General features: G+C 41.6%; 1 protein-coding gene across 2 annotated transcripts in view; it reads left to right on the forward strand.

Moving 5' to 3' along the window:
- The window catches only part of ice1 (KIAA0947-like (H. sapiens)), a 121,935-nt gene extending 97,609 nt beyond the window's left edge, over positions 1-24,326 (forward strand). For both annotated transcript variants that reach the window (XM_070880769.1, XM_070880770.1), the window contains 4 exons: positions 1,006-1,196; positions 2,199-2,305; positions 11,804-11,902; positions 20,821-24,326. In XM_070880769.1, coding sequence (XP_070736870.1) covers positions 1,006-1,196; positions 2,199-2,305; positions 11,804-11,902; positions 20,821-21,017 — 594 coding nt within the window. In that variant the 3' untranslated portion in view covers positions 21,018-24,326. The remainder of the gene's footprint in view (positions 1-1,005; positions 1,197-2,198; positions 2,306-11,803; positions 11,903-20,820) is intronic.
- The last annotated feature ends 1,170 nt before the right edge of the window (positions 24,327-25,496 follow it).

Consider the following 25,496-nt stretch of genomic DNA (forward strand, 5'->3'; position numbering starts at 1 on the left):
GAGTTGTGTTGGGATCAGGAGATAGTTGGGTGGATATAGATATTTATTTTGAAGATTTTTTTATCATGATGTGTGTATATTTGAAGCCTCTGCATATCCCCTCCCCTTACGCTCCTGCGCCAGTTTGCCACCAGCTGTAAAATTTTACTGCGTAATTGCTGACAGTTGCTGGCTGATTAGCCTAACTGCGCCAGCAATAAGGATTTCACAGTCGGAGTGGATGATCTGTCAAGTAGGAACTTGATAGATTACAATTTTGGAATTTTACTCAAGCGCAAGAGTATGTGGAAATCCCGAACTTGCTGTCCATTTCAGTGGCGTAATGCTGTCACACCGACTGCAAATTCTGCCGCTTAGTCATCTAGGGAGCTCTAGCTTTGGATGCCCTTCCTTTCTCCCTCATAGGGATGTGTCTACTCTGTACCTGAATCATCGCTTTGAAGGCCTCCCATTGTTCAATTGCTGTTTTGCCTACCAATTTTTGATTCCAATCCACCTGGGTCGGAGCCCTTTTCAACTCACTGAAGTTAGCACTCCAGTTAAATATTTTTAAGTTTAATTGTACCGTGTCCTTTTCCATAACTATTCTAAAGCCGATGATATGATCACTGTTCCCCAAATGCTCTCCCACTGAAACATGCTCCACTTGCCCTACTTCACACCTCAAATATATCCAGCATGGCTTCCTTCCTCGTTGAGCTGGAAACACACTGATCAAGGAAGTCCTCTTGTATACATTTCAGGAATTCCTTCCTCTCTTTGCCCTTTGCACTGTTACTATCTCAGTCTTTATTGAGATACTGAAGCAGAGGAAAACCACAAATGGCTTTTGGATATCATTACATCAGAGAGTGAAACTTTTACCCAATCTGTTTATCTGGTTTCAATCCCAAGTTCCAGAAGTGAAAGCATATTGAGCTAGTCCACTGCACCACCTAATTTCTGTTATATATTCAAAATACTGGAAATGTTTAATTTTTTTATATTTAAATGTTTGATTTCTAGAATCCACCTCTGGATGTAAGTTGTTTGGTTTCGAGTTTCCTTATAGCAATGCAGCAGAGTCCTAAAGTAAGATTCCAAACAAGTAATGAATATGGAATGGATTTCAACGGTGATATGTGGGAGCTGATTTATGCCATTGATCTGTTGTGTTCCCAACAGCAGTGGACATGGACACATGACTGCTTCATAAGGTACTTCATAGATATGCTGTGACTAATGAGCTCCAAGACATAGAAAATTAATAAAATATTATTGATTTCAAATAACCATATAACTATTTTAATTAATTCTAGCATATGCTGACTCTTATTTTCTGGTGATCAACTCACTTGATAAATGTAATAATTTTTTTCAAGTGGATACCAGCCATGTATCAGAGTGCAACCCATCAGCTTCTGCCATGACACCCACTACCATGAAAAAGCAAAAACTACATCGTACAGCTCGCTCCATGGTTTAGTTTATAACAGCCATATTGAACTGAACCATACAGTTAGCTAATCTCAGTTAGGTGCTACAATTAGCCTCAGTACCCCAGGCTAGGACAGGATAAAAATCAGCCAGGGTTCACAGTCATGATTATTATTTAGTGACACTTGCTGGAACCTACTTACATTTAGATGTCTGGTGGTCACTTGGGTGAGCTTCAAGGGCTTCGAAGATCTATGGAGCTGTACTCAGCACAAGCCAGTTTAAATAATAATTTGAATGTTTTGGCAGCATTTCAAGGTTGCAATACATAGAAGCCTCAAAGTGAGAGCCATTTTATCTAAAATCCACTCAGAACATTGCCTTGCCGTCAACCTGGAACTCCATTGCTCTACAGAGTCCTCCAGAAGCTATGACAATTAAAAAAATAAATAAATAAATAATTGTTCATATTTAGCCATATATTTCAATTGAACATCCATTTCAAATGCTAACAGCCAACCTCTAAAATGACCATAAGGAAATTAATAGCAGCTAGTGGGCACACTGCTGTAAAATTTCCCTTTGCATGATATAACTAAGTGCATCCACTTTGTTTCCAGTTCAATGAAATGTCAAACATGCAAGAAGTTAAGTGCTTTTCTTTGATAGTATTTTCCCTGTACAATGTTGTTTATCTTTTCACTGGAAAGTTTACAGTGTGCATTTTCCTTTCTTGATGGTGGTTGATTTCTCAGCTATGATTTTATTTTTTTTAAATTTAGGAAAGAGGTATGGCCTGTAATGGATAAGTGGATGAAACGCAGAAAAGGACATAAAAATGTTCTACACATTCAGGATGCCACAGTTGCAGGCGTCATGAGACTTATTGGTAATTAATTTGATTGCAGCTAACTGTATTTGATTTAGCTGAAGATTCTGCTGATCATGAAGTACTCCAATTAATTCCATGCACATTATTAGAAATGTTGCCACAAATAGCTTTTGTCTTTTAAACCCTCTGATTTTATCAAAAATTATAGTGTGTTTAATTGAAAGCAAACCTTCACTCAAGTGATTTTTTGAAAATATGAATCCGGAATGAACGTCAACTCTATTTTTGTAGGGCAGCAAGTATTGAAATTTTAGTCTTTATAAATGCTGTTTAATTTTAGAAGATTCCCAATGGAGATGATCAAATTAGATTAAGTATTTTGTTGCAAAGAAACACCAACACATTTTCCTAAAGTTAAGTCCATTCATGACAAATCAAAAATTTCTTCAATCAAAAGTATCCAAAAGTTAAAAGGATAGAGGAAACTAGATGGGGTTAGCTGTATTTTGATGTCCGTATCTACTATTTTTGAGATTAGTCAGTCCATTCATATAAATTGATACCAATATGACAATTAGAACTGATATGACTAAACTGTTATTTCGATTGCCTGTTTCCTAAATTTGGCTATCATGGTATTTGCAAACGAAAAGGCGAATCTCGGCTTGCTACTAATAGAGCACTGTTTAGCTTGTTATTTTTTTATTTGACTCGTTCCATGGGTTGAGAAGAATAAGCAGGGAGACCTGAATGTTTATTTCCCAAAAAGAGTAATAAGACTTTACTTTGATTTTGATTACACACAATCTGGAGTAAATGCAAGTGGAAGTTTTGATTTGGGCAACGCCAGCAAAGCTGCAATTATTGCCCATTCCCCGTTGTCCTGAGGTCAACAATAGAAAATGCTGGAAACGCTCAGTAGACCATGCAGCATCTGTGGAGAGAGAAACAGAGTTAATGTTTCAGGTTGATCACCTTTCATCAGAACTGGAAGGAGTGAGAGATTTAACAGTTTATAAGCAAGTACAGAGCCAGGGTAAGTGGGTGGGTGAGGGAAGGAAAGAACAAAAGGGTATGTGTGATAGGGTGGAGAGCAGGAGTGATTGTAAAGTTACAACCTTACAGCCTCAACATTGAGTTCTACAACTTCAGATCATAACCATTTTCTGAGCTGGTAGTGGTCTGCTGTTGCCATTTATACCTCCTCTGGACCCATCTTTTGTTTCCTTATTTCCCATTATCACTCCCTTTTGTCTTGCACCATCATCCCTTTTATAATTTAATCACACCTGCCTGCCACACTCTCACAGACCTTCCCTTTTCTTCTTTCCTCCCCCCTCCCCCTCTTTCTCTGGCTCTGCACTTGCTTATAAACTGATAAATCTCTTAACAATTTCCAATTCTGATGAAAGATCATCGACCGCGATTTTGCCTACCAAGGCAGTTAACGTCTGTAGGGAGGTTCCATTCCGCCATGTAAAGTGATTTTACGATGATTGGACTTGTTAAGCCCACCCAGCGAGATTCCCAGCAAATTAAAAGGAAGTAGCTCTGATGATGTCATTTGATAACACATCATGGAAACATAGAAAATAGGTGCAGGAGCAGGCCATTCGGCCCTTCGAGCCTGCATCACCATTCAATATGATCATGGCTGATCATGCAACTTCACTACACCATTCCTGCCTTCCCTCCATACCCCCTGATCTCTTTAGCCATAAGGGCCACATGTAACTCCCTTTTGAATATATCCAACGAACTGGCCTCAACAACTTTCTGTGGTAGAGAATTCCATAGGTTCGCAATTCTCTGAGTGAAGAAGCTTCTTCTTATCTCGGTTCTAGATGGCTTACCCCTTATCCTTAGACTGTGACCCCTGGTTTTGGACTTCCACAACATTGGGAACATACTTCCTGGATCTAACCTGTCCAATCCATCAGAATTTTATATGTTTCTATGAGATCCCCTCTCATTCTTCTAAATTCCAGTGAATATCAGCCTAGTCGATCCAGTCTTTCTTCATATGTCAGTCCTGCCATCCCAGGAATCAGTCTGGTGAACCTTTGCTGCACCCCCTCAATAGCAAGAATGTCCTTCCTCAGATTAGGAGACCAAAACTGCACGTAATATTCAAGGTATGGTCTCACCAAGGCCCTGTACAGCTGCAGCAAGACCTCCCTGCTCCTATTGTCGAATCCTCTTGCTATGAAGGCCAACATGCAATTTGCTTTCTTAACTCCTGCTGTACCTGCATGCCTACTTTCAATGACTGCTGTACCATGATACCCAGGTCTCGTTGCACCTCCCCTTTTCCTAATCTATCAATATTCAGATAATAATCTGTCTTCCTGTTTTTGCCACCAAAGTGGATAACCTCACACTTATCTACATTATACTGCATCTGCCATGCATTTGCCCACTCACCTAACCTATCCAAGTCACCCTGCAGCCTCTTAGCATCCTCCTCACAGCTCACACTGCCACCCAGCTTAGTGCAAACTTGGAGATATTACATTCAATTCCTTTGTCTAAATCGTTAATGTATATTGTAAATAGCTGGGGTCCCATCACTGAACCTTGCGGTACCCCACTAGTCACTGCCTGCCATTCTGAAAAGGACCCGTTTATTCCCACTCTTTGCTTCCTGTCTGCCAACCAGTTCTCTATCCACGTCAATACATTGCCCCCAATACCATGTGCCTTAATTTTGCACACTAATCTCTTGTGCGGAACCTTGTCAAAAGCCTTTTGAAAGTCCAAATACACCACATCCACTGGTTCTCCCTTATCCACTCTACTAGTTACATCCTCAAAAAATTCTAGAAGGTTTGTCAAGCATGATTTCCCTTTCATAAATGCATGCTGACTTGGACCGATCCTGTCACTGCTTTCCAAATGCGCTGCTATTACATCTTTAATAATTGATTCCCACTACTGATGTCAGGCTAACAGGTCTGTAATTCCCTGTTTTCTCTCCATCCTTTTTTAAAAAGTGGTGTTACATTAGCTACCCTCCAATCCATAGGAACTGATCCAGAGTCCATGGAATATTGGAAAATGACCACCAATGCATCTACTATTTCTAGGGCCACTTCCTTAAGAGTCTGCATCCCAGAGTAATCAGGCACTGGGGATTTATCGGCCTTCAATCCCATCAATTTCCCTAACAGCATTTCCTGACTAATAAGGATTTCCCTTAGTTCCCTTAGTTCCTCCTTCTCGCTAGACCATCAGCCAGTTTCCATAAAGAGACCATGTTCTACATTCATGTTGACAGTTGTGCTTTTAGTGCTCTGCAGCATTGAGGTGCTGCAAACACTGACCAGCACTGCACAAAGATGCACGGCTGCACCCAGGCACTCCCATGGTTCCCTCCATACCCTTCCAATGGCGAAAGAGACCTCCCCAGGAGACCAAAGCAGCCTATTCGCACATTGTACAGAAGGGCACAAGCAGGGATGTCGTCAGGAGGACTTCACTGCAGTGGCGCAAACCTTTCAATGATCTCAGATTACGAAAGGTTACTGCAAAGCCACACTCAACCTCATCCTGCTGTGTCACTCCACATCCCCATCACTGCCTTCCCTACCCTACTCCTGCACATCCTTATTCGCACCAACTTATCTTGCACCTCCATCCGTCCCCCTCTATCTACATTATCACTTCCCCATCATAGCCACCCCTCACCCTCACCCTCATTCTAGTCTAATCATACCAACTAACAACACAAGGATAGACACTTGGGTGTTATCACCAATGTTCATGTAAAGTTTCTGTTAATGTGTTGTCAAACATTGACATTTTTATTTTGAACACTTTGCATTCTTGGACAGATTTGTGTGCACCTTTGGAAGTGGCTTAGTGAGTTGCAGTGGCTCGTGAGACATAAGAGTACCCCCTGTAATGGTGATGAGTGAAAGGAATGGCTTCGACATTGTAGGGATACTTTGTGGTGTTAGTGTAGGATGGTGCCAACCTGGCGCATAATGTGGCAGCCAGGGTGTACAGCGTCAAGTTAAGTAAATGTGGCCATGGTGAGGCCATCCATGGCATCCCGGGCAGCAATATGGTCGTGTGTTGATGCCCTGTGCAGCATAGAAACATAAGAAACATAGAAATTAGGTGCAGGAGCAGGCCATTCGGCCCTTCGAGTCTGCACCACCATTCAACAAGATCATGGCTGATCATTTAACCTCAGTACTCCTTTCCTGCTTTCTCTCCATAACCCCTTGATCCCTTTGGCCGTAAGGGCCATATCTAACTCCCTTTTGAATATATCTAACGAACTGGCCTTGACAACTTTCTGCGGTAGAGAATTACACAGGTTAACCACTCTCTGAGTGAAGAAGTTTCTCCTCCTCATCTCGGTCCTAAATAGCTTACCCCTTTATTCTTGGACTGTGACCCCTGGTTCTGGAACTCCCCAGCAACGGGAACATTCTTCCTGCCTCTAACCTGTCCAATCCCGTCAGAATTTTATATGTTTCTATAAGATCCCCTCTCATTCTTTTAAACTCCAGTGGATACATGCCCAGTTGATCCAGTCTCTCCTCATATGTCAGTCCTGCCATCCCGGGAATCAATCTGGTGAACCTTCGCTGTACTTCCTCAATAGCAAGAACGTCCTTCCTCTGATTAGGAGACCAAAACTGAACACAATATTCCAGGTGTGGCCTCAACAAGGCTCTGTACAACTGCAATAAGACTTCCCTGCTACTATACTCAAATCTTCTTGCTATGAAGGCCAACATGCCATTTGCCACCTTCACTGACTGCTGTACCTGCATGCCAAACTTCAATGCCTGATGTACCATGACACCCAGGTCTCTTTGCACCTCCCCTTTTACTAATCTGTCACCATTCAGATAATAATCTGCCTTCCTGTTTTTACCACCGAAGTGGTAACCTCACATTTATCCACATTATACTACATCCGCCATGCATTTGCCCACTCACCTAACCTGTCCAAGTCACCCTGCAGCCTCTTAGCATCCTCCTCACAGCTCACACTGCCACTCAGCTTAGTGTCATCTGCAAACTTGAAGATATTACATTCAATTCCTTTGTCTAAATTATTCGTGTATATTGTAAATAGCTGGGGTCCCAGCACTGAACCTTGCGATACCCCACTAGTCACCGCCTGCCATTCTGAAAAGGACCTGTCTGCCAACCAGTTTTCTATCCACGTCAATACATTACCCCCAATACCATGTGCTTTAATTTTGAACACTAAACTCTCGTGTGGGACCTTGTCAAAAGCCTTTTGAAAGTCCAAATACACCACATCCACTGGTTCTCTCTTGTCCACTCTACGAGTTACATCCTCAAAAAATTCTCAAGATTTGTCCAGCATGATTTCCCTTTCATAAATCCATGCTGACTTGGACCGATCCTGTCACTGCTTTCCAAATGCGCTGCTATTTTATCTTTAATAATTGATTCCAACATTTTCCCCACCACTGATGTCAGGCTGACTGGTCTATAATTCCCCATTTTCTCTCCCTCCTTTTTTAAAAAGTGGTGTTACATTAGCTACCCTTCAGTCCGTAGGAACCGATCCAGAGTCAATAGAATGTTGGAAAATGATCACCAAATGCTTCCACTATTTCTAGGGCCACTTCCTTACATACTCTGGGATGCAGCCTATCAGGCCCTGGGAATTTATCGGCCTTCAATTCCATCAATTTCGCTAACACAATTTCCTGACTAATAAGGATTTCCCTCAGTTCCCCCTTCTCGCTAGACCCTCAAACCCCTAGTATTTCCGGAAGGTTATTTGTGTCCTCCTTAGTGAAGACAGATCCAAAGTATTTGTTCAGTTGGTCTGCCATTTCTTTGTTCCCCATTATAAATTGACCTGATTCTGACTGCAAAGGACCTACGTTGGTCTTCACTAATCTTTTTTTCTCCTCACATATCTATAGAAGCTTTTGCAGTCAGTTTTTATGTTCTCTGCAAGCTTCCCCTCATATTTTATTTTCCCCCTCCTAATTAGACCCTTTGTCCTCCTCTCTTAAATTCTAAATTTCTCCCAGTCCTCAGGTTTGCTGCTTTTTCTGGCCAATTTTTTACTCCCGACAGGGCTGTACAATTGTTGAAGTTCATCCATGTAATCTATAAATGTCTGTCATTGCCTATCCACTGTCAACCCTTTAAGTATCATTTGCCAGTCTATCCTAGCCAATTCACGTCTCATACTGTCGAAGTTGCCATTCCTTAAGTTCAGGACCCTAGTTTCTGAATTAACACTGTCACTCTTCATCTTAATAAAGAATTCTACCATATTATGGTCACTCTTCCCCAAGGGGCCTCGCACAACAAGATTGTTAATTAGTCCTTTCTCATTACACATCACCCAGTCGAGGATGGCCAGCCCTCTAGTTGGTTCCTCGACATATTGGTCTAGAAAGCCATCCTTAATAAACTCCAGGAAATCCTCCTCCACCGCATTGCTACCAGCTTGGTTAGTCCAATCTTTATGTAGATTAAAGTCACCCATGATAACTGCTGTAACTTTATTGCACGCATCCCTATTTTCTTGTTTGATACCATCCCCAACCTCACTACTACTGTTTGGTGGTCTGTACACAGCTCCCACTAGCGTTTTCTGCCCTTTGGTATTCCGCAGCTCTACCCATACAGATCCCACATCATCCAAGCTAATGTCCTTCCTTACTATTACGTTAATTTCCTCTTTGACCAGCAGCGCTACCCCACCTCCTTTTGTACAGGGCCTTGGTGAGGCCACACCTGGAGTATTGTGTACAGTTTTGGTCTCCTAACTTGAGGAAGGACATTCTTGCTATTGAGGGAGTGCAGCGAAGGTTCACCAGACTGATTCCCAGGAAGGCGGGACTGACATATCAAGAAAGACTGGATCAACTGTGCTTGTATTCACTGGAGTTCAGAAGAATGAGGGGATCTCATAGAAACGTTTAAAATTCTGACGCGTTTAGACAGGTTAGATGCAGGAAGAATGTTCCCAATGTTGGGGAAGTCCAGAACCAGGGGTCACAGTCTAAGGATAAGGGGTAAGCCATTTAGGACCGAGATGAGGAGAAACTTCTTCACCCAGAGAGTGGTGAACCTGTGGAATTCTCTACCACAGAAAGTTGTTGAGGGCAATTCACTAAATATATTCAAAAAGGAGTTAGATGTAGTCCTTACTACTAGGGGGATCAAGGGATATGGCGAGAAAGCAGGAATGGGGCACTGAAGTTGCATGTTCAGCCATGAACTCATTGAATGTTGGTGCAGGCTCGAAGGGCCGAATGGCCTACTCCTGCACCTATTTTCTATGTTTCCTTTTTGTCTATCGTTCCTGAGTGTTAAATACCCCTGGATGTTGAATTACCAGCCTTGGTCACCCTGGAGCCATGTCTCCGTAATCCCAATTATATCATAATCGTTAATAGCTGCCTGCGCAGTTAATTCGTCCACCTTATTACGAATACTCCTCGCATTGAGGCATAGAGCCTTCAGACTTGTCTTTTTAACACACTTTGCCCCTTTAGAATTTTGCTGTTATGTGGCCCTTTTTGATTTTTGCCTTGGGTTACTCTGCCCTCCTCTTTTACTTTTCTTCTTTCTATCTTTTGCTTCTGCCTGCATTTTATTTCCCTCTGTCTCCCTGCATATGTTCCCATCACCCTGCCATATTAGTTCAACCCCTCCCCAAAAGCACTAGAAACAGTCCCTTTACAACATTGGTTCCGGTCCTGTCCAGGTGTAGACCGTCCGGTTTGTACATGCGTTGATTGCGGAGAAGGTTGGTATTGGTGCTGCTGGTGTGCCTGATTGATGTTGGTATTGGGGCTGATTATAGTGGGATTCTGAGGACCAAGGTGAACATTTTTCAAGTGCACCGATGCTGATGGAATAGATAGCAGGTGAGGTTGTAATGACAAAAGTGATCTGTTAATGGCGAGAGAGGTTGTTCCAGTGAGGTGACACTGGATAGAGAGTTTGCTCCAAACACTTGCTGCATAAAGCTCCATCTGCCTTCCAAATGCAGTAAACAACAGGTTCTAATCTTGACCGGTGAACACCTATGAAATGGAACCTTTTATAGACCAGTTGCAGCTGTCAAGTTAGTAAATCATCCCATGCTGACACAACACCCAACCTCCTTACCTGTCGTAATCCCCGAGCAGCGGGGAAGTTGTTGGCAAACTCTTAAAAAAATCTAAAGGTGAGCTTAAAATAGTTTTTAAGTGCTTATTAACAAGCTCTTAATAATCTAAATTGCCTCCCCCGCCGCTTGGTGTCAGGTCTGTTCAGCACGACAGACCTCACACCTGGGAGACTAGCGAAAGTCCGCTGTCAATCTTTTCAAATTTGACAGCTGACCCGCCTCCGATCCTGTCCTCTCAGCACTGGTAAAATTCCGGTCGATAACTCTGTTTCTCTCTCCACAGATGTTGCCTGGGTGTTTCCAGCATTTTTTGGCTTTTATTTCAGACTTCCAGCATCTGTGGTATTTTGCTTTTTCCCTGAGATCAATATTTGACTCTGCTTTCTTGCTATTTGAACAGTAATTATGGTGCATTTTAAGTATGTTTTACATAACATGTGACAGCTGTGGCTCAGTGGATAGCAACCCTCTGAGTCAGAAGGTTGTGGGTTCAAATCCCATTCCAGGACCTTCAGCACATAAATCTAGGCTAATACTCCAGTTCAGTGCTGAGGGTGTGCTGCACTGTCAGAGGTGCCGTCTTTCAGATGAGACGTTAATTTATTTCGAAGAAGAGCAGGGGAGTTATCCTATGTGTCCTGGCCAATAACCTAACAAAACCAGATTATCTGGTCATTATCACATTGCTGTTTGCGCAAGTTGGCTGCCGCGTTCCCCACATTACAACAGTGACTACACTCCAAAAGTGCTTCATTGGCTGTAAAGCACTTTGAGACATCCGGTGGTCATGAAAGTCACTATATAAATGCAAGTCTGTCTTTTTTCCCCTCATGGATAATGCATGCATGGTTGCATTGAGTGAAAAATCAGTATTAACTGTCATTGTTGGCATTTATTTGTCCTTTACAGTCTGGGTAGCTGAGAGCAGATTTTTTTAATATTAACTTCTATTGTAATTGTTTTTCTGTTATAGTGTACTACAGACCTTGCATTGCAGCATATGCTATTGCAGTGAAATAGGTAGTGTACATTTAGAGCTGGCTTGAGGATGGCCCTAGCAGGTTATTATAGTGAGTGATGGTTCTGTGTGGGAACTTGCTCTGTTTCATTTGGTTTCATCACTATCGGTGTGGGCTTGTCACTACTATGTCTTTTGAATCTGTGCTCAGACTGATTGCTGGATATCCTCTTTGCTATGGGCAATTGCGAGCTGCTGATGCACTTGCCTGATTGTGACAGGTCAGAAATAGGAACCAAGATTTCCTTTTGGGAGGGGGAAGCAACAAAGTAAAACTGGCAATTCTGTATCAGTCTGTAAAATAATTCAATATTATGGGCCTTCTTTAAAGCATAAATCCGTGCTAGTCAGAATTGTGTTGTTACACACATTTATGTTTAACTGGGTTTTATTTAATTGCCAGGGCGCTTGGGTCAGCAAGGACTGAAGAAGGGATCTACAGTAGCTGTAAAAAACATTGCTATAGTGATAAATAAATTCCTCCAACAGGCTTTTCAAGAGGGTAAGTGTCCCTGTATATTTCACTCTTGATTTCTGAAAGAACATTCTTGCTTAAATTTTGAAGTCTATGAAACACCTGATCGTGTGACTTCAAGAATTGCTTGTATTCTACACACAAACCCTGTTTGCTAAATCATCAGTAGAATAAACTGGTAACTGCTCATCTCTGCTAAAAGCTAAGTTTTAAATCGGTACGATCAGTCAAACATTCTAAAGCCCATTGACCATTCGGTCTTGTTTTCTGAATTATTGCTCAATGTTCTTTCTGGGCCGACGTTGCTATATGCCAAAATCAGATAAAATTATACATTTTTTCAGTAAAAAGAACTTTGTCTTTCCTTGACTGTAGATCTGAAGCAGAAATATATACTCAATTTGCCATGGTGTAAAATGCTATTTGCTGTATCCTCAGGCTGATCCAGCACTTGCTTTTTAATGGACTCCTCCTCCAATTAATTTACATTTTCTGGTTGAATTGGCACAGGCCTGCCTGAAGACGATTTCATTAGAGTTGAATTCCAATCTTTTTTAATCCGTCACTTTAGTCTGTAAAAGTATATCTTTGAGAGAGAATGTATGCATTTTATACTCCAGAGCAGACTAGGAAATATTTTTTCCTTCCTTGTAAAAAAGCATTCGGAGTCTGGTATCAAGTAATAAAAGCAGAAAATGCTGGAATGCACCATAGACCTTCGGTGTCAGTAAAGAGAAAAAAAAATTAACGTCTTGGGTGGGAGTCTTGGCCAGTAATGAAAACTGGAAGATAAGTGATCCTTAATTGGATGGAAGGAAAGAAATGGATGAGGTAAAGTTTGATAATGATAGATTGTATGTTCCTTAGAAATGGGTTAAATCTGGTGGAGGAAAAGTGATATTAGAGGATAAAAGGGCATAAAACCAACTATTGAGAGGAAATTACAATACTGCAAATCAGAAGACATAATGCAGCAGACTGCCCCAAAAAGAGGAAAGAAAGACCAACACCTTTGGCTGAGGGGAAAAAAAGGACATTTCAGAAGGTCTGGTGCCAAAACTGGATTCATCAGAGCAAATGGATTGAAAACAGAGAAACTAGGAAAAATCGGTCAGAGTCTTTACAAGAAATAAATGGAAAGGAACATAATCCAGGTAGTTGTAGGAGCCTGACCTTATTTTAGATGTCTGCAGCAAGCCTGTTGCCAGAGATGGGGAGAGAGAGAGAGAGAGGCCAGCAATAAAAAGTAACTGTCCAGGATGGACCATGTACAGGCAAAAAAATAGGTGTACATTGGAAGCATAATCAATAAAATTCTCAAAATCAGAGAGGGATCACAAAATGGCACCAATACATTCATCAGTTTAATGGCAGAAGAGATTAGGGAGGGGTTTTAACTGGGATTACCTCATTGGGTTAGAATTTGCTGATCGTCCGTAGTGCCTAAAAGTCTGTTTAGAGTCTTTTCACAGAGTCTTATCTTGTCGGACTGGACGTACCTTAATGTTATCTGGTGGTTTGGTACATCAATGTTGAATCAGAGGCCTCTGGGTCCTTGGTGCTGGAATATGTTAGAATGTGAGGTCAGACCCTTTTGCCGAGTCAATGTAGAAGCCGGCACTTTAAACCTTATTTCGCTTATATCCCTAATGCCAATTTTCTCTTACATAGAGCTTCATTTTGGGGTCATTTAGTAGCTGTGCTGGGGTTTTTTGGTCTTCAAGGGTAAAATTCACTTATTTAGGGGATCTGTTCCAGTACAATTGTTTCAGTGCTTGACCTGAGGATATTCAATCTCATCTTCACAACATGCTGCAGACTCTTCAAGATCTGTTTCTTTGGCACTGTAGTGATGTAAGCACTTCCATTGCAGGTTTCTCTGCACACAATTGTGCAAGGTGACATGGTCACTGAAATATTAGGATTTCTTCTGAAGATTGAGCTTCTGAATCCTGAGTTCCCTACAGCGCTGTGTGTGACAAATACAGTACAGGTTTTCTGCAACACTCAGTTCCAGTAGAGTTTCTCTTTGCTCATTGAATGAGGAAACACCTTTTCTCTTTCTGAGCTGGTGTATACCTTCGGGTTGTTTTATCGTTTACTGCAGATTTTTAAGTGCTTTCGCACTTACTTTGGAGCTCAGTGTTACCTCTTTTAGCCAAAGGACTGTATGCATGACCTAGAATGAAGCCCTATGCACAGCAGAAAGGAGCAAATTAATTTTATCCAGGCATTATACAAAATTTTAAGCATATTAAGGACATACTATAGCAACTCACCAAGGCTTCTTCAACAGGTCCTTAAAACACCGTGTCCTCCATTACCTAGAAGGACCAGGCAAGTCAAACACCATCCCGACTTGGACATGTATTGCTGTTCCTTCATGGTCACTAGCTCAAAATCCTGGGAACTCCCTACCAAACAGCATTGTGGGAACACCTTCATCATATGGGGTGCAGCGGTTCAAGAAAAAAAGTTCATCACCACCACTGAGGCCATCTGGTCACCCGTTCCCCCTCTGCCTGCACACTCTTAAGCTGCGGGGTGACCATCTCTAGAAACATGCTATCCATGTGGCTCTCAGTCTCACGGATGCACCGCAGTGGTGCTAAATAAATTTAGGGCCATTTTGCTAGTTTTGCCAGTGGTTTAACGCCGTTGTTTAAAAAAAAATAAAATAAAGGCCGATTTTTTTTTTTTTTTTGGACCATTTTTGTGACGTAATTTCGTTTTTGAGAGTTTCCCCAATAAAAACATTTTTAAGGACAGTGATAATTACCAATTTGAAAAAGCTTGCCTTACCTGGTCGAGTCCGATCGAAATCGGCGTTAACCGTTAATCTTGGGAAACTGAGCTTTTTTGGAGGGAGTTTATAATGCGTTTTTAGGGACATTTAAGGGCATAGTAGGTTTGGCCTCTAGCCATTGGAATTCAGAAGAATGAGAGGTGATCTTATCGAAACGTATAAAAATATGAGGGGGCTTGACAAGGTGGATGCAGAGAGGATGTTTCCACTGATGGGGGAAGACTAGAACTAGAGGGCATGATCTTCGAATAAGGGGCCGTCCATTTAAAACTGAGATGAGGAGAAATTTCTTCTGAAGGTTGTAAATCTGTGGAATTCGCTGCCCCAGAGTGTTGTGGAAGCCGAGACATTGAATAAATTTAAGACAGAAATTTAAGATAGACAGTTTCTTAAACGATAAGGGGTTATGGGGAGCGGGCAGGGAAGTGTAGCTGAGTCCATGATCAGATCTGCCATGATCTTATTGAATGGTGGAGCAGGCTCGAGGGGCCGTATGGCCTACTCCTGTTCCTATTTCTTATGTTCTTATTTAAAGAATGGGGCCTATTCTATCTTTAACATATGTGGTGAGTGCTTATGTTATACTAGATTATCATAGAAGAGGCTTATTCAACAGCATTATCATGAGACACTACATAAGTTTGTTTTAGTTGAAAAAATAATTTGCAGTCTATCAAACATTTGTACTTCACTTTTTAATTAAAACATTTATATTAAACTTTAAACTTTTAAATTAACATCACTTAAATAACAATACAAGAACAAAAGAACAGCAAAACAACAACTGCAGCAAAACAAACTTAAGCTGCAGCCACCTCTTTCCCACCCATCCCCCTTCTTTAAAAACTGCCCTGCGCCCTTCTTACCCTCGCCCTTCTTGGACTTGCCACTAGCCTTGGCCGATTCCTTAGCCTTGGGCCATTTCCAGGTGCGCCCAAGGTTTTATTAGTATCTCTGGTATGGCGATCTGCTTTTTGGGGGACAGACCTAGGAGACGGCAATCCAGAAGACCTGGGTTCGGCCTGTTCATCAACCTGCACACTACCTGTTGAGGTTGATCTGGGGATTGGAGTGGGAGTGGCATCACTTGATACCGTCAATTCCGTGTTACAGCGAATATCTCTGACATGCCTGCAGATTGTGCTGCTATTCCTTCCGACATGCCCTCCCTAATGTCAGCAGATAGTGCTGCTATTTCTACCTTGATCCCATCCATGGCCTCAAGGTGCGATTTTTTTTTTAAGCTGAACGCTCTCCCCACTCATTCCCATGAGCTCCCCCACCTCCCATGGAGCCTGCATTTCAGGAGAGCGCTGTTTAGGTCTCCTCCTCCTCCTCCGTACAGACGGGCCTGCTGCTGCCCTGGGTGTGCTTTCCTGCAACCCACTGGGACCCGCAACCTCGTTGGGTGGACAACCCAGAAATGTCCCCTCACATGTAGAACTGTTGAAAATGCTTGGTACATCCGTGGCCTGCACCTCCTCCAATTGCAATAGCACTGTCTGATCATTCCCCCCCCCCCAACCCCTCCCATGAAAAATATTATCGGCTCCTGCTCATCATCATCCTCATTCTCCTCCTCGTCCTCCAGATCGCCCTGTCGAACTTGTTCAGTATGGCCGAGGATGTCGGGGTCATCCACTTCTGCTTGTGGCAAAGTGGCGGGGTCTTCTCAATTTTTGGATGTCTGTGAAACATCTGCAAAATATAACAGAACAGACGAATGGTTAGCAGCAGGAGAGGGGACAGGGTGACACGAGTAGGCTCACAGCGCAGGCTCATTTGAAGGACCACGACAAATAAACCGAATCGTAGCCATGGAGAGTACATTGCATAAACCGAAGCGTAGCCCATTTGTGCCAATCCAGACTGGATTTTGCAGGACTTGCACTCTATCTCTGCAACCTGGGCCTAGCATCCGCACTGGTGGTCAATCTTTGGGACCCACCAATAATACCTGTAATTCTACTTTCCAAGGCTGTTGGTGGGTGCAATCTTGGCGGACCTCCACCAGTTTTCGTCCGCTCTCAGTGGTTGTCGGACACCTTCTTCTGCAAAGATGGCAATAGAAATTTTTGAGAGGGGCCTCCTGCTGTCATGGCACACACAGATAGTCACATTTACAATTCAAGTAATTGTAGTGCATAAATAAAAATGTTACTTTAACTGCTTGGCAAAGGTCCTGCCACCACTTCTGGCACTGCTGGCCAGTCTTCTTGATGGACCCCACTGAGAAAGCATGCTCTGAAATGCATTGCCAAGCTTGAGCTATTGCTGCTGGTTTAAGTTTACCAGGACCCTTGCCAATCTGGTGCCATCCTCTCTCCACAGCACCTACCAGGGCCTCGTATGCGTCTTGGTTAAACTTCCTGGCCCTTTTCCTTTCCAAATCACACTCCATTTTTCGTTTTGCAGCTCCTGTGTGGAAGTACTCACATACCTCCTGAAACTTCCAATGAAAAAATGGCTGATCCAGACCAGGACGTGAACTGCGCATGCGCGGGCACACCCATCGCATGAAAAACGGGCAATTTTTTTTTTTTTGCGCATGCGCAGAACGCATGTTATTTTAACGTGAAAAAAATGTGTCTCCATCCTTAAAAACGGTATTTTAACACTTGAGCCTTATTGAGGTGGGACTGCACTCGCCTGGTTCCATTCTTATCTATCTAATCGTAGCCAGAAATTCTCCAGCAATGGCTTCTCTTCCCACTCCCGCATCGTTACCTCTGGTGTCCCCCAAGGATCTGATCTTGGCCCCCTCTTATTTCTCATCTATATGCTGCCCCTTGGCAATTTCATCCGAAAACACGGAGTCATTTTACACATGAACGCAGACAATACCCAGCTCTACCTCTCCACCACTTCTGTCAATCCCTGCTTAGTATCTAAATTGTCAGATTGCTTATTCGACGTCCAATTGCTTGGGAAGACTGAAGCCATTATCTTTGGTCCCCACCACAAACTGCGTTCCCCAACCACTGATTCCATCCCTCTCCCTAGCATCAATTTGAGGGTGAACAAAACTGTTCACAACCTTGGTGTCATATTTGACCTGAAATGAGTTTCCAGCCACATATCCGCAGCATAATTAAAATCGCCTTTTTCCACTTCCATAACATTGCCCACCTCCGTCCCTGCCTCAGTTCTTCTGCTGCTGAAACCCTCATTCATGTCTTTGTTACCTCTAGACTTGATTACTCCAACTCACTCCTGGCCAGCCTTCCACATTACACACTACGTAAACTTGAAGTCATCCAAAACTCAGCAACCTGTGTACTAACCCGTATGAAGTAAAGATCACCCGTCACCCCTGTGCTTTCTGACCTACATTGGTTCCCAGTTAAACAATGCCTCGATTTCAAAATTCTCATTCTTGTTTACAAATCACTGCATGGCCTTGCCCCTCCCTATCTTTGTAATCTTTTTCAGCCTCACAATCCCCCCCGAGATATCTGCGCTCCTCAAATTCTGGCCTCTTGAACATCCCTCATTATAACTGCTCAACCATCGGTGGCCGTGCCTTCAGCCCTAAGCTCAGGAACTCCCTCCCTAAACCTCTATGCCTCTCTACCTCTCTTGCCTCCTTTAAGACACTCGTTAAAACCTACCTCTTTAAACAAGCTTTTGATCACCTGCCTTCATTTCTTCTGTGGTTCAGCATCAAATTTGTCTGTTTATCTGTAACACTGTTGTGAAGCGCCTTGGGACGTTTTACTCCATTAAAGGCACTATATAAATAAAAGTTTTTTTTTTGGTGTTATTTCAGCATAAAAAAAACGGCGGCTGTTCGCAAATAACGCCAAAAAACGCTTCTATTAAATGTGGAAATTCTAGCCCTAAGTACCAACTTAACTTGGGGGGGAAAAAAAAACTTCACAATGGAGGAGCAATACCTTTAAAAGAATAAAGGCACTAAGAGCAAGTGAAAGTACATTTATTTTTATATCTATAAAAGAAATTTATACAAGTACCTTCATCATCATCATAGGCGGTTCCTCGAGCAACGATGACTTGCTTCAACATGAGTTCACAGATGTTTCAATGAAGGACCCGATATTCCAGTCCTGAACTCCAATTGAAGGAGTGGAAGATGCCTGTGCGTGGATTTTTTTAACGTGTGGTGACCGTTGCACATCAGCCACCACACGGGCTCGACAGAGCTAGGTCTTTATCCAGTGGCAAGGGTTAACCAGGATGACTGGAGACCTGCTCTGCTGCACACATATCGCAGTGTGGGCTGGCCCGTGCTGCCCCTGGGCCCTCGGCTCTTCTGGGCCCCATACCCTCATTTGCCGCTCCTCCGCCACAAAAACATTCACTGCACCTCCGCCACAATCTCTCACCATGCCTCCGCATGAAGCATTCGCCGAACCTCCGCCGTGATTACTTGCCAAATCTCAGCCTCAATCTCTCATCGCTCCTCCATCTCAATCACTCGCCGCACCTCCGCTGATCTCTTGCCGCTCATCCGTCCCGATCTTCCTGCTCCTCCACTGTACCTGGGCCTCGCCGATGTTCCTGCCCACCTTCCAAACAGCAACCTGGATTTTGATTACGTCGCCCATCTCTAAATCGTCGCACACTTGGAGCAGCCCGCACTGGAAGTTGTAGTGGTTTGCTGCTCCAGCTCTTTTGTAGCCTGACCTGCAGAGGTGTTCTCTCTCAGGTTGGGGGGCCATGATGTTCCAGGGCCCGCCAGTCCAGCTCTTTTATAGCCTGACCTGCGGAGGTGTTCTCTCGCAGGTCGGATGGCCACGTTGTACCTTATGTCTGTCAAATATCTCCAAGTACTTCATATAAAGTTAATTATTTGAAGAGCAGGGACTTGTAATGGAGGTAAATATTGTGGCCATTTTGCACGCAGCAAGATCTCAAAACAGCAATGAATAGTTAATCTGCTTTTGGTTGGGGGAGAACGATCGGACAGATTTATTGCAAGAGACCCTGCTATTCCTTGAATAGTGCCATACTATTCTCTAAAGTTGATCTAAACCTGAGGCTAGGTCAATTGAAAATTTCAAAACTGAGATTGACAGATTTTTGTTAGACAAGAATACAGATCAATCATTATCTAATTGAATAACTGAACAGGCTTGAGGTTCCTAATCATATGAACAGGCAATTGGAGTCTTGACTTAACATCTCATTCCAAGAAAAGCACCTTTAATAATGCACTACTTCATGGAGCCGAGATTATCTGTTTAAGTCTTGGAGTGGAATCTGAAGCTACAACCTTCTCAGTCTGAGGCAGAAGTGCTACCAACTGAGCCAAATGGACACCTAATAATTTTGACTTCACTCCTATGTAGACTAGTTTACACCAATGCGATTATGGCATTAAAAGGCACTCCATTTGCAGCTTCTCATGCATCTCATGACCCCTATGTCCCCTCCTTGGAGAATGGAAAGTAAATGTCCCTTTTCCTCAATACGTGCAACCTTCTTGAAATGAATTTACAGCACGTTTTCCATGTGTCTGTAATCACTAACTTTGGGAAATTAAATTTAAAAATTCTACATGTACGGTTTTGGCAGCAAAATATATATACAATTGTAAAATATATATTTTCAACTATTGGAAATGCAGGCAGTTTTGTGTTGCAAATTTTATGTATTGGTGGAAAAAATAATTCTAAATAAATTTAACAAATGTTTCTTTTTTGATGATCTCATGTTTCATCAGTACGTTATGGCTTTATCTATTTGTATGACCTGTTCATTGCAACATTCAACTTTCTTGCCTGTTTTTAAATTGTCAGAAACAATGAGTGGAAAGCAGGGTGGTATAGGGAATATCCTTTTACATATTTAAACTTAAATTTGACTGACTAAAGAGTGTGAGGCTGAACAGTGCTGGAGCCAACATTTGGTACAAAGGGAAAATCTTTTCCACAACTGATGGAGTATATGGGCATCTTTAGGCTGTATGTATTGGACATTCTTTAACAGATCTTGATTTCTTGATACCCACAGTGCAAATTATAGGAAAATGATCTGGTCCAAAGTCACTACTACTGATTGTGAATATAAGAAAATGTGTATTGTATCAGATGATTTGAACTGACTATACATACGTTACATATTATTATGTATTATGCAGTTTGTGATTGTGTTTTCTGATCTGCAACATTTTCAGGTGTCCCATGGCCTGTACAGTTATCAGCAGTTTATGCAGTTTACGACCTGGCTCCGAGTAATCCTAAGGGAGCCCTGGAGGCCCTACATGTATGGAATGCATCAGTCACTGAACCAATCCCTTCTGTGGCAAGCAACTGCTTAATGGAACTGGAGACTCTGTGTGAAAGGTTAAACTCTGAAATAAAGAAACCATAAGAATTGCGTCCAGCTTTTCACTTGGAGGCGTTTCCCTGAATTGCTCCATAAAATATCTGATAATTAAACCAATATCTGTATTAACAATTCTGAATATGGCATTAGTATTGAGAACAACCTTCCCCTCCACACCCAAAAAAAAATTGAATGCAGAGGGAAGTAAGTTTTAATACATCCTGGAACTGTGATGCTGTGATTTACCTGAATATGCATTTCAGTATAATTTGTCAGGGATATCTGAAAGACCATTTTTTGCATTAAACTTGCTATACCCCACTTTTTCTTCAGATTTGTTTTAATTCAGTGCCGAAAACAAAAAAAAATCAGGCCTTGCTTATTATAATTAAACATTTCTATTTCTATGAAAACTTCAGCTTGTTGCAATAAATGTTTAATTTACAGGGAGCGCAAAACATTTTTTGATAGATGTGCGCAAACACTAGATTGTGCTTTTTAATTTTTTTAAATAGCTAATCACTGAAAATCGAGTGCTTCTTGACTCTAGTCAGAAATGCTGAAAGCCAGGATTCCAAAGTAAACCTTCATGAAACTGTAATCCTGTTCCTGAAGTGTAAAATTATAAATGCTTGTATGTAAGGTGTTTTTCCAATGCTGAGGGACCTGCTATATATTTCTACCATTCCCCATTTTTATTTTAGGTAGCCAGCATTTGCAGTCTTTTTTTAGTAATTTCCCCCAGTGTTTATTTCCAACATAAACAATGCTCGCTGAATGACCAGAATATGTATTATTGAAAACTGGGTATAATTGAAAACTGGTCATTATCTGGCAGAAAAACAACAAAATTACGTTATTCACTCTTAATCTTTGAAAATGTACCGTTCTAACCACCTGGGTCTGGTGGGTTGCAGCAGAATGCTTTGCTGCCCTTTCAATCTTGCTAATCCCCTACTTCTTGTTGATTATATAATCTTCCCCCAACATGATCTAAATCTCCATAGAATCATGTGATCTTACCTCATGGAAGGAGGCCATTCGGCCCATCATGACTGCTGCCATTTTGAAAAGAATTATTTAATTTGTCCCACTCCCTGCTTTTTCCCTATAACCATCAACACCAATGCCAAAAAAAAATCAAATATGATGGCTAGAAAATGCAGAAAAAGTGGGGTAAGGTGTATGGTCTTCAACCAAAATTACAAGACTAGAAAATAATTTGGGTAAATGAACATAGAGAGAGATTATTCATTGAATAATAACCAATAGATATGGTTTTATTCATACTGGGAAATAATTTAAAACCCTATTATAACTCATTCCTATTCTGACAGTTTTTCCTTCTCTTTCACCCTAGTCAAAGGCTAGGATAACGATAGGTCATCATAGTCAGCCATAACATCTTTTATGCTAGGAAAGGGAAAAAATATCGGCCAGGGATTTTGCTCCTGAATGCCATCCCCGCTGAAAAGTATATCATCAGATTGGCCACTGGGCAAGATATTTGAGGGTTATTCCTACACAAGGCACAGTACTCCTACACGAGTCAGTGCCCTCCCGAGAGGAAACAAGAAAGATGATCAATGGTGCGAAAATGTATTGGAGTTAAGAAAGTATTGTTGCCTTACCGTTGCTGAAGTACACTTCACCATGTGCTCGCAAAATAATTGACCATTTTGTATACAGAGGGGAGCTAGGTGACATTGCATGTGGTGTCACTTTTTTTTTTAATCATAAATCTATTTAAAAGTTAAAATCAAAAATTGAATAACCACATTCCTAAAGTTTGTTGCAGCAGATGTTATTTTGGGATATTTGTACACACAATGCCTGTGATGAGGCAAACCCAAATAATAGCAAACAGTTGTTTTACTATATGTTGACAAACCACATAGCGTTATTTTCTTTTTCAGTCCTGGAAGATGTTTAATGCCATCAGACTTTCCTGGGAATGATTTCAGGATGTGTACAGTAAGCGCTGGCCAGGATGTAACATTAGACTCAAAATATTCTCCTTCTGGTGTCACGAGTAGTCATGACAAAGTCAGACCAGGTCATACTTCGAAAAGATGACCTCACCCCACCCTTTCCTGACTCCCTTGATTGCTCAATGGGAAAATGCACTGCATAGTACAATACAATGTCCTACAGAACAAGACAGTTCCAAGTTTGCTGCTTTGTATGGTCTTAATTTATTAATTTCAACAAAGGGAGCTATTGGACTCAATGTCCTTCACCTGTTGCTGATCAATGTTCAGTGACTTTAGCTAAAACATGACCAGTACTCAGTGTCTAGACTCATAAGGAAGAACAGCCTCTTGTGTAAGGTACCAGAGTACTATCCGTACTTATAGAATATATCTCATCGTCAACCACTGCCTTTGAAGAAAGGGGAGAAAATTGGTAGAGGAAAGAAGAGGGCAGGAACAGAAATAAGTACTTTTATTAGCCTTTGTGAGCTTTCAGCCTTTGAGCTTCTCACAAAGTTTTAGTATCATGCTGCTTTTTACATTTTCACTGTGCTTTACCATCTTCCATCTGTGTCTCTTAGCTGTCTGTTCAGTCAATGAAAATGTTAGTACATCTTTAGTGTCAGCCCTGTGAATCGATCAAGTTCTCTGATGTGGATTTTGTACAGAATTGCCAGTTGGGAATTGGGAGATGCCCACATATTCATCCACTGCGTGGCATTGTGAAGATATTGTAAGCAGGCCTAATGGGAGAGTGGGTTATGATCCTCCTCATCCCAAGTTAAATTATTTCCCAGTATCCCATCATTCCAAGTGGTATTTCTATTTATACTTCACTTACAAATACCAGGAACTTGTATGGTACAACAATAATAAAAATCTGGAACTTGTGATTTAAAAAATGATTTGGCTGATGTTGATCTGACCACAGATTTACTTCCAAATGCAAAGTAAACTTTTGAAAATTGTCCCATTTTCACCTCAGACCACACATTGTTTAATGCTATATTGTTTGTGCCTGTATGCTGTGATGATTCACTATATTTGGTTTTAAGCTGTTGGATAAGCAAGTCCAAAGTTATACAGAAAATAACAATGTCGATATTGTGTTAAGTCCCCCAGTTCCTGGATTGCCAGAGGTTATAGCTATGTACATATGATTATTCAGTGAAAAACTGAGTTTTTTTCTATGAATACTTGTAATTAGATGAAACTTTGTTTCTGAATATTTTTGTTCCATTTGGGAATGTTTATTATGTATAAAGTCACAGGTGCAATGTAGGTTTTGGGTTATGTAAAAAGATTACTAGGTAATATGTATAACACTGTTCTGAGTTTTTTAATCATTTTTTTTATACAAATTCTTCTGGAATTTTCATGTGCTACACTTTTATATTAAAATAAAATATTGAATCACATATCGTGTTCTGTTTTTGTGAGCAGTATTCTGATGCAGAGGTCAGAAATGAAATGAAAAGTAAGTTGCAACAGAAAAGTATGTCAATGACATGCCATTTTAAAATACAAATCCATCAGGGCATGAAACCTATGATCATTTGCCATTCTTTGCTTAAGCTATTCAGGTGAGATCTTGGGCTGAAGCAGGGCTATTTTTTCATCAACAACTTGCATTTCTATCTCACATTTAACGTAGTAAAACATTCCAAGGTGCTTCACAGTGCCTAGCCACACAGATACACGCACAATAGAAATCCACAAGAGTCGGTTTTGCATATCTTCATGTGTCCACCTTAGGTAACATTGGTTGGGGTCTAGGAGTAGGTTACCTACCTAGCCACCATAGCAGAAATTATGTCTGGTGTATTTTTACATCAAAGATCCCTTCTCCTACACATGCTCATTCACAAGATGGCGCTATGTGATAAAGCAAATATTTAATAAAACAAGGTGCGCATCCTAATGCTTCAATTTGTTCAGCTTCATCAGATCTCATCAACAGTTTAATACTCTTCAGTTCATTAGGTATTACTGTTCAATACATAATTTGACACTACCATGTAATCAGGATAAACACATTAGAATATTTTTTTCTTGTGCAGTTTTTACGGGGATGCAGGCATTTTTTGAGTTTTTAACATGAAGTACTGCTGAGTACTTTTAAGTAATACAGGTATTCCCACCCTCCCCTCCTGCTGCAACCAGAGCTTGCTATGAAGTAGGGCCTCGAGGCCTGAGCATAACAGTGGTACAGTAGGATTTCCACAGTGGGAACACAGCTAGGGGTTTATGGAGGCTCAAGATCACATTGGGTCATGGCGGGAGTTGGCAGCAGCAAAGCAGTGGAAGTGTACAGCATGCTATGTGGTTCAGTGGAGAACAACACCATGTATCTTGGCGGCCCAACTGGGACATTGATCCTGGAGATCTAGCTTGGAGGACTGAATCATGCGTAAGTAAAATGAATACGCAAGTTTATTTGTGACTGGTCGATGATGGAAATAGATATGACCAGAAGTGGTATTCAAGTGTTGCTTGACAGGAAATATGTGCAAATATCAGACTTAACGTAGTAATTATAGATGGTATGGTT

This window comes from Pristiophorus japonicus, chromosome 5, assembly GCF_044704955.1.
Source record: "Pristiophorus japonicus isolate sPriJap1 chromosome 5, sPriJap1.hap1, whole genome shotgun sequence".
Classification (NCBI taxonomy): Eukaryota; Metazoa; Chordata; class Chondrichthyes; family Pristiophoridae; genus Pristiophorus; species Pristiophorus japonicus.